The sequence below is a fragment of the Nylanderia fulva genome, unplaced genomic scaffold (assembly GCF_048542155.1).
Source record: "Nylanderia fulva isolate GAGA-0341 unplaced genomic scaffold, ASM4854215v1 Scaffold25, whole genome shotgun sequence".
Taxonomy (NCBI): domain Eukaryota; kingdom Metazoa; phylum Arthropoda; class Insecta; order Hymenoptera; family Formicidae; genus Nylanderia; species Nylanderia fulva.
Genome location: NW_028190314.1, coordinates 1,688,994 through 1,698,510, shown reverse-complemented (window position 1 = coordinate 1,698,510; position 9,517 = coordinate 1,688,994). Strand labels below are relative to the sequence as shown.

The following is a 9,517-nucleotide window of genomic DNA, read 5'->3' as shown; positions in this document are numbered from 1 at the left end:
TTTAAAAAACGATCTTTTTTTTTTTAAATTTAATTTTTTATATGATGCGTAAAATTAAGTAAAATTTAAATAAAAAGATTATATTACGTAGAATGTTTTTAAGCCAATAATATAACCGAAAAAAGTGAAAATGTTTCATGAAAAAATTCATAAACTGAAAATGTAGAATAAAACTTTTTTGTGTAAAGAAGTTTAAAAATAGTTTTTAAAGGGAAAAAAATTTGAGAACCTGTATTTCTATACATATAAATATATATGTGTGACCTAACAAAAATGTATATATATATACGAAAATGTACATAAAAGATTCATAATATTATAGAAAAGTAATCATATATAGAAATATAGATTATACACATAGGTTTTATAGTATTATATTATTTTAATGAGATTCATCCATTCACAAGCGTACAAGATTTTATATAATTACAAAGAATTTTTGTATTATATAACTTGATTAATAATGTAATAGATTTTTTCATATTATTCCATACAGAATATATCTGTGAGTCTTTAAACTAAAGTTCGATAATTCTACAATTTTGCTAATATTTTGTAAACAGAAATAATGTTACATTTTCTATAAATAGAAAAGATATAATTGCGAAATTTCTTGATTAATATAGGCAAGCTCATAATATTTTTTACAATACACGAAGGAAGAGTCGAGAAACAAATTTCAATAAAAAGGAAGATAAAATTTCTAGCTGTTAATATATAATTGCACAATGTTTTTATAAAACGATATAATTGGAAGATTGAAATAAATTATTTCATATTTGCTTTAAAAGTATTATACATCATATACATATCAAACAACGAAATATACACATTAAAGATAAAATAAATAGATGCAAACTAATAAAAAATATAAGAAAATATATAATATTTATATAATATATAAATTATATATATGTATATAATATTATATATACATACATACATACATATATATGTGTATATATATATGTGTGTGTGTGTGTGTGTGTGTGTGTGTGTTGTATGTATGTGTATGTGTATATCAATAGTAGCAAGATCGTTCAATGATTTATTGTTAATATAGAATATGTGAAAATGACTAGGTTCGATTCTGAGAAGCAGTTCTTTATGCTTCTTCATAGAACAAAAGTTTAATATATATACACATCTGCATCGATAGCAATGGAATATCGTACATATATATTAAGCTCAAGTTCGCCAAGTACAAGCATCAACCAAAAAACTAGCATTTGGCAAGCTTGGTCGGGTCTTTTCTTGTCTCTATGTATATATAAGAAGGAAAAAACCTCCTTATCTATCAAAGTCCTTCACTAAATCCTGCTGTTGATTATCATCGATCTACAAAGCACGAGTTCTCCTATATTCCTTTATCAGCCTATAACGAATAAAATTGGTATTAGACTAGACTGTTCCACCGAAAATCGTACAGCTTATTCTCGTCGTCGATTCTATTCTATTACAAGCTATATATGCATATAACTGACTGACATGATTCATCAGCACCAGTGAATGTGTACAAGAAAACATTGATCGCTCGTTATCGATTATTCTTATATAGCTGTTATAGTATCGAAAGATTCGCATATTCCAATGCGAAGAACTAAAGCTCGCCAAACCGCACGATTTCTACGAATACTTTGCGATCTACTGTCTTCGTGGATTATCGGCATCCTTCGATCCCTCGCCAGTGTCTGCGTCCCTCGGATAATCTTTAGAATTTCTGTCTTTGAAATCACGAGAATGATAATAGTGATTACTTTCCCTTCGCGATGCTTGACCTCTATACTTGCGGTTGTTGCCGTCACGACCGTAATTGCGATATTCGCGCGATCTGTATGATGGTGACTCGAAACAACTATTAGCAGCTTCCGCTGATCTTACGCTACCATTCTGGAGTTGGGGTAAAACGGTCGAATCTGCCGCATCCACCTGATGATCCGGCTTTTCGTGCCGATTTGTGTTGTATCTGTAATAAAATTTTATTTTTTAAGGTTTTACATTCCATGACATTAATATTTTTAAGACAACTCCTATATATGGGCGCCCGCAGGATTTTTTCCAGGAATTAAATGCTTTCTATTCTTTATTTCTTGTTCTTTATTTTTTATTTATATTAAATACGCAAATAAATTCCAGTATTTATTCAAAAGAAGAACAAATGCTTAATTTTTTACTGATTTCTGGCTTTCCCTGTGGACGCTAATGCTCCTACATATATGTAGGAAAAAAATTCTACGAGTTTAACAATACCTCGATGATCTGCGATGCCAGTAGCTCGGTATTGGTAAGGGTGGAAATTTACGAGAGCTCTGTTCCTGCATCGTTGTACTCGTAGGCGAAACACGGCTATGATGACTATTGTTACCGTCGCGAGAACGCCCTCCACCTCTGCTAGAACCGGCATTATTTACCGAAGAAGCTGAGGCTCTCAGAGAGGCTATCTCCTTCTTTTGATCCATGTTCTCCTTGTGCAACCGTTTTACCATCGCGTACGATTCCTCCAAAAGAACAACCAGACTTGCTTGTACGGGATCTCCGACTTGAATACCCACATCTGTCATCTCGATTTTATTCTTTTGATCTTTGGTTGTGTCCAACCTTCTGCAGAAAAAAAATGTTAGTTTATTGTTAGCACATAGTATCTTTTAAGCGTAAAATAAACTGACTTTTTTTGCTGCTCTATAATGCTTGATAAATACTGGTTATGTGTTTTTGCCTCTTGTAATGATGCCTTAATGTCTAGTAAGTCTTTCTCCAGAAGCTCCACTTGCAGAGGTGTTACATTGACACATATTGGGCTATTCTGTAAATACAATTTAAACTTTTAAATCTCAATTTTATAGAAAACATTCTTTAAAAGAAGAAAAATCTTAGAAAAATATTTGATAACAAAATTATCAAATACTCAAACTACAGTATTGTTATAAATACCTTTGATTTCGCAAACCCATTTCCATTATCTTCAGGCGAAGAAGGACTGCTAGCCACATTGCAATGTGCTCTTTTGGAGAATACTAATTGAAATTGTAAATCTACAAAAATTTATAAAAAGATGTAAGAAGCAAGATATTCAAGGAGAGCAAAAAAGATGTATAATTAACAAGTTATTTCTATTACCTCTATTTCTTTGACGCAAGGATTCTATCTCCTGATGTAAAGCAACCAAAGTTGCCTGATGCTGTTCTTGTAAAAATTTCATGTTCTGCTCAAGCTGCACCACTCTGTCTATATTCAAGCTTTGATGTCTAACATGTGCGAATCCATCATTTCTTTCGCTCAAAGAAACCAAATCAGGTGGCGCTTTCTTTCCCTATAATGTGAGTAATTATATAAAACTTATAATTATAAGCTTGGAATCTTTTTTTATCAAAGTACTCAAATATTGTCAATAATGTGTAATATTGCTTAACAATGCTGCAGAGTTTTATATATTTAATTTTAGTAGTAAAAGATAATTACATGAATTAAGAAGACACACAGATAAGTATATTTAGGTAAAATTAAAAAGAATAATTTCTATATGTGCAGTAATTTATAAACTAACATATAAAAATATTTACTTACTTGAGGAAAGGGCACTGTTGGTAATTTCATCAGCACTTTAGATGTCATTTTCAAGCTTGTTGTTACCACAAAGTAGAATTCGTCTTTGTATTTTCCTCTTATTTATTTATAATATTTATCCTTCTTGACAATGGAATAACTAACATTCAACAGTCAAGGAGAAACACAATTGTACAGCCCAAATTTGTTAGCATAAACAAAGCTTCTTCAAGTGTCTTATCATAAAGCAACCTAGGAGAAAAATATATAATTTTATAATTAGAATTGCAAAAATCTAGAAGAAACAAGATGAAAAAAATGCAAGACAAAAATCAAATAAATGTACGCTTTTACAATGATTAATTCCAGATAAAATGTGCTGCAAAAATAATACAATTTTCGTATTTTTCGTACAATCTATTGCAAATAAAAATTGAATAAAAATTGTGAAAATTCATAAACATTTCTCATTCGAATCACGGCATACGCCATATAAGAGGGGGGGAGGGGCTTTAACACTGGCTAAGAATTAACGATCACAAGAAATAAATAACGGAGCGAAGAGACTCGAGGAAATGCGTTACTTCGTTAAAGAGCGGCTAGAATACACATCGATGAATATTCGATGAAAAAAACACAATTGCATGAAGATGCACACCTTACCGAATGTATTCAAGCTCGCGGAAGATTCGATAGGACGAAAAGCGGATGAAAATTGCGAGAGCGCAGCAGAAATCCGAAGATTGAATGAGAACGTCCTGCGCGCACATCGGTGACGTCACGTCAATCGCCGATTGGCCGGCGACGTTCAAGCATGGCGGCGTTTTCGAAACTCAAATTCCGAATAATTTCTATGCAAGTTTGTTTCTCCTCGCAATTGCTTGAAAATCCATCTGCTCGATCCGCTATTTTATTCATACGAATTTTATCTCGTCCCGTTTTCGCGTTTCCAAAGAATCATCGATTCTCGCGTCCGCGTTCGAATTTCCCGCGCTTTCTACCATTGACGAGGCATCCGCCTTTCCTGCAAGGATGCTCATCGCCGTTTTCTCGCTTCTATCGGAAATCATATTTGAGTTATTTCATTATCTCGCACGATGAATCGCGAATTCGCCGGATTAGACCGAAGCGGCAACGTCCATTTGACGTTTGACGTTTGACGTTTCGTGTGACGTTTGACGCTGCGTTTGACGTTTCACGCTGCGTTTGACGTTTGAGGACGGCGCCGCGGATGAGCACCACTGATCCCGCTCTCGCGACGAGGATACACCCCATTCGTCGTCGAGGTTAACCCGCGCCTTCCGAACCGCTCTCGCTCGGAACATAGTATTGATCCGTCAATCCGTCGTAGCCGCGCCCACGCGCCCTTTTTCGATCGTATCTACCCCGCGTAGCTGAACACGTGATCCCGATGATAAAAACCCTCGACCATTTATTTCTCGTCTCGTCGTCGATGCGAGAGCGCAGGAATAATTGCACGATCGAGTATATATTTTGTCTCTCATTTATATATGCGTGAAAAAAATGCAAAAATTGAAAGAAAAAAATTATCTCATAAAATCTATATTTATTCATTCCATCATTTAAATCCGGTAATTTCAGCTAATGAATTTATATCGAGCGATTTAAGAAAACATTTTTTTAAGACATATTATTACTACGAAATTTATCGTTGTCCTTGAAATTTGACATTTGTATTCCGCGGAATATTTCATTATAAATATCGATCGGAGCGTATATATATATATATATATATATATATATATATATATATATATGCACACACATATATACATATCGTTACTGAACAATTCTTCTTCCAAATAGTAGTAGTACAGTAATTATCTCCGAAAGAGAGAGGGAGAAAGGGGGAGAAATTCAACAAGAAAAAAGATATCGATTTTACAAATTTACACCCAATTTCAGCCCAGTTCAGGAAAGGAACCGAAAGGAACTTATCTCCATGTTCATCTTTCGCGTTCCCATGCAAGGAATCGTGCCCCAGTGTATTCTGTTTTATAAAATTATTACATTTACTTCCCTTTGATATCGGTTATTTATGGCACGGCTGAGGGAACGCGAATGAGCGCGAACGTACCTTCGGAAGTACCGCACATAACCAAGGAAGGATGTCACTCCTTTTAAATCACGCAGAATCCGCCTATCTGAACGATAACGAAACGGAAAATTTATTTCTTTTCGATGACGAAAGCGAAGATTATAATTTTAAGGTAGATATATACTCAGCAGACATGATTTACCACATATATATATATATATATATATATATATATATATATATATATATATATATATATACAATCATATATGTCATTCTGCATATGTACACATTTATAGTATTTTATTTTTTCTACCCATGTTATTACTGTTTTTGAAAAGAAAGATATATACTCAGCATGATTTATCACATTATACAATCATATATGTCAGTCTGCATATGTATACATTTATAGTATTTTATTTTTCTCACGCATGTTATTACTGTTTTTGAAAAGAAACAGATTCACTTTGTTCTTTTATTTCTTTCTACAGTATGTACCTGCAAATCGTTTCAAGTACATAGTAAAAGATGTACGCAGACAGAGATGTAGAGAGGAAGAGGAGAATGTATGGGCTTCTTTCGTCAAACAGCAGGAGTTAAATGGTTACAATAAAAATGGCATTCAACCGTCTATACAAAGTATTAAACAGCTGTTAGATGAAGGTATGAAGGAAGCAGACAAAGAACTTAAAAAATTAGAGACTGATATTCTGCCTGATAGAATAAAAAAAGAGTGCGGCAAGAGTGGAAACAATCAAAAGAAAAGACTAAAGGTAAAAAGAAATTTTCTACAAAGCTAATGCAATAAGAAGATGTATCGATTAGATTGCTAAAATTTGCATATATAATAACAGGTAAATAATATCAGGGACTTGACCCCGAAGAAGATAACTCCGATTACAAAAGACACTGGAACAGGTAGCACCAATTTACTGCTTACGATTCCCGAAGAGGAGAATGCTTCTGGTTTTTATGAGAAAAAGCAAGAGCCCGAACATTTTAAATCATACGTCAGGAGAGCTCGCTCCGGAAATGCGATATCGCAAAAGAAGCAATCTTCATCGAAGCAGCTTCACCGTACGACTAATGATCTCGAATACAATTCCAGTCCTGAAAGTAGTGCACGATGTCGCGACGACGTCGGAGATGGAGTTATTCACGTACGACCGGATCCATTTGTCATGCACAAAATTCTGACGATGCAAAGGAAGGTTTGCGAGTTGCTGGATGAAATTGCATTGAGACTGGGAAACATTCCACCGCCGGATGGCATCAAAGATCTGCAGAGGCGGCAGCAATGCGTTGCCGAATTCGCCGTACGATTCTCCAGAAATTATCTGTACGATCTCAATCGATACGTTAAGGACATCCAGAGGCATATGTGCGTTATATCGCCACGAGCGATAATAAGACCGAATCACCGAAGTCTCGGACTCCACATGCATGCGATCGAACACAAACTACTCGCCGCTCATCAACTGCTGCTGCATGCATTAGTTGCTTATTGCAAGCACATTCCTAGTTCTATTCTCAAGGGGCATCCAGGAAAATTTAGAGAGATATTACAAGTAGTTATCGATCTAAAGACTATGTGCGATAGGCTCCATTTAAACTATCTCGATTCGGGGGACACTGATATTTTGATGCTGGTAATGTTTTAGTTATTATTATCAATTTATGATATATACTTAATATATTTGAAAATTAATTGCATCTCTTTGCACCTAACAAAAGTGCAAGATTTAAATTCGCTTACAGGTTTTCTAATTATAGGGAAAGGATATTGAGAAAAAGTGTAATATCATTTTGTTCAAGTTGAAGCTTCACGTAGAAAACGATCTCCTTGATCCTAATAAAACGTCGTCGATGGCATCTTTCACTCCGCATTCGTCGAATAAAAAACGATTGAACCGTAAACAGTTATCTAATCGTTTAAGTATGTATAGTATGGAAAATGCCAAAGCTGCCAAAATTAATTCTAAACATAAAACAAGTACGTAAATGTCTATTTTTCATACAAATTAAATATATTTTGTAATATTTTAACTTGTACGAATTATATGCATGTCGTGCATTATTTTTCTAGATTATTATCAAAAGGATAAAAAATCGAATGCAATAGATACAAATGTGAAAAGAATTTCCAACGAGCCAATATCCAATCAGTCATATATCAGTCCTGTAACATCATCTAAGGATGTAAATCAAATTAGCGTTAGAAAGAATAGAAAGTATGCAAAAGAGGAGGATATAAAAACTGTGATGGATATGCTACCTACAGATTCAGATAATGTAAAGAATTTAGAATAGTGTAGAATAGACATATTGTAATATTAACATTTTATTTTATATATATATATATCTCGGCCAATAGAGCCAAACGCGATGTTATGGCGAAAATTAATTTTATTTTTTATATGCTTTTTAGTGCAGCAATTTTGAAACACAAGAAAAACATAATGCGATGCTCACAAGGAGAGTAACTAAAGCGTCGAGAAAATTTTCCGATAACTTGCCAGATTCAAAACAATCAGAAAGTATAGAAAATATTGTTGAAAATACTACCACAAATAAGGATGACGAATTAATGAAAAAAATGACGACAATCACGGAAGAACATTTGTCCAGTTTAGTGCCAATTATAGCAGATCTTATGTCTTTTGTTTCTAATAAGGTAAACTGTAACAATAATAAGCAAATTACCTAGAAAAATAAGATTCTAAATTCAGTTATCTTTTTAATCGCACTATAAACATTTCTTAAATTTACATGTATAGCAAAATGAATCAGAGCCAGTTTCGAAAACTACCACAAAAACACTAATGGAATTTCTGCAGAAATATCAATCGCCTAAGAGCACGAATATCAGCTGTGATATATGTCATTCTGCTGTAGGAAGCAATTGTGAATGTGAACACTTGAAAATAAGCAGGTAATTGTTTAGACGTATTTTATAAATATACTTAATATGTTTTAATTTCTTATGATATTTAAAGAGAAAAATAAGAGAAATAAAAATTAATATTTTGTTTTTATTAAGAACTTTGGCTGAAACACAAAAGAATGGCAAAAACATGCGACTAATTTGTATGTCATCAATAGAGAATGCATCAAAAGTACCACGTTATTGTGATGCATCGTGCCAAGCAAACTGTGAAAGCTTAACAGAACTGTCAGATTTCGAAATAAAGGTAAATGATAAATAAATAATAACTAAAGAGTATAAAAAATAATAAGTATAAAGAATACAATTTTATACTAATTAACATTCTGAATTAATAGATGAGGGAAGGAAAACGCAGGACAAATTCGTTGAATAACATCGAGCTCGTTGTTTCTGAAGAGACTGAACTAAATTTTCTAAAATATAGACGTGAATATCAACGTTTAATGGAATCGGTTCCAATGTATTCTAGCAACACACAAAACAAACCATGGGACATTGTCGCGTGGTAAGTATAATATTGAAAAATAGATTAAGGATTTTACATCTATATTTACACATTAATTATATTACTCTGCAGGATATCCGATAAGCTTGTAGATGAATTAATAATTGAGATATCAAAAGAATTGCAAATAGACGATGTCATACAGAAGTTATTCGAGTTAGAATTTCAAGAATTTTAATGCTAATAATGTGCATCTCGTCTGTATCAAAATCTGAAAAAAAAACACACAAAAAGGCACAAAAAGGAATCGTATAAGGAATTTTGCATGAATTTGAGATATTTTTTATACGTATAAACTGATCAAAAATTTTGAAAATAAAATATTGTTTTCTAAATATATATATACATATCTTTTCCATTAATTTTTATATTTAATTCGTCTTTTCGTTCAAGAATTTATTCATTACGTTGAAATTAACACACGTTTTGTGTGTATATATATATATATATATATATATAT

General features: G+C 33.0%; 2 protein-coding genes across 5 annotated transcripts; one reads left to right on the top strand and one right to left on the bottom strand.

The window, feature by feature from the left end:
- Positions 1–492: 492 nt before the first annotated feature.
- LOC114941103 (uncharacterized) lies at positions 493–4,310 on the bottom strand. 4 transcript variants are annotated; one of them, XM_029315974.2, is made up of 7 exons: positions 4,207–4,310; positions 3,565–3,795; positions 3,118–3,310; positions 2,932–3,032; positions 2,667–2,803; positions 2,251–2,598; positions 493–1,966 (listed from the first exon to the last, which is right to left on the bottom strand). In XM_029315974.2, exons 2-7 carry the CDS (start codon positions 3,610–3,612, stop codon positions 1,645–1,647), a joined length of 1,149 nt encoding a protein of 382 aa, XP_029171807.2. In that variant the 5' UTR covers positions 3,613–3,795; positions 4,207–4,310; the 3' UTR covers positions 493–1,644. The 4 variants fall into 4 exon arrangements, with proteins under 4 accessions (XP_029171807.2, XP_029171808.2, XP_029171806.2 ...); XM_029315975.2 differs by having other exon boundaries at positions 2,251–2,601; positions 2,700–2,803; XM_029315973.2 differs by having other exon boundaries at positions 494–1,966; positions 2,251–2,601; positions 4,202–4,309.
- A 1,034-nt stretch (positions 4,311–5,344) lies between these two features.
- LOC114941102 (uncharacterized) lies at positions 5,345–9,396 on the top strand. Its single transcript, XM_029315970.2, has 10 exons — positions 5,345–5,774; positions 6,097–6,378; positions 6,460–7,254; positions 7,379–7,598; positions 7,692–7,897; positions 8,034–8,279; positions 8,383–8,537; positions 8,646–8,796; positions 8,888–9,057; positions 9,130–9,396. The coding sequence occupies exons 1-10, from the start codon at positions 5,673–5,675 to the stop codon at positions 9,233–9,235; spliced, it is 2,433 nt and encodes an 810-aa protein (XP_029171803.2). The 5' UTR covers positions 5,345–5,672; the 3' UTR covers positions 9,236–9,396.
- Positions 9,397–9,517: the final 121 nt, after the last annotated feature.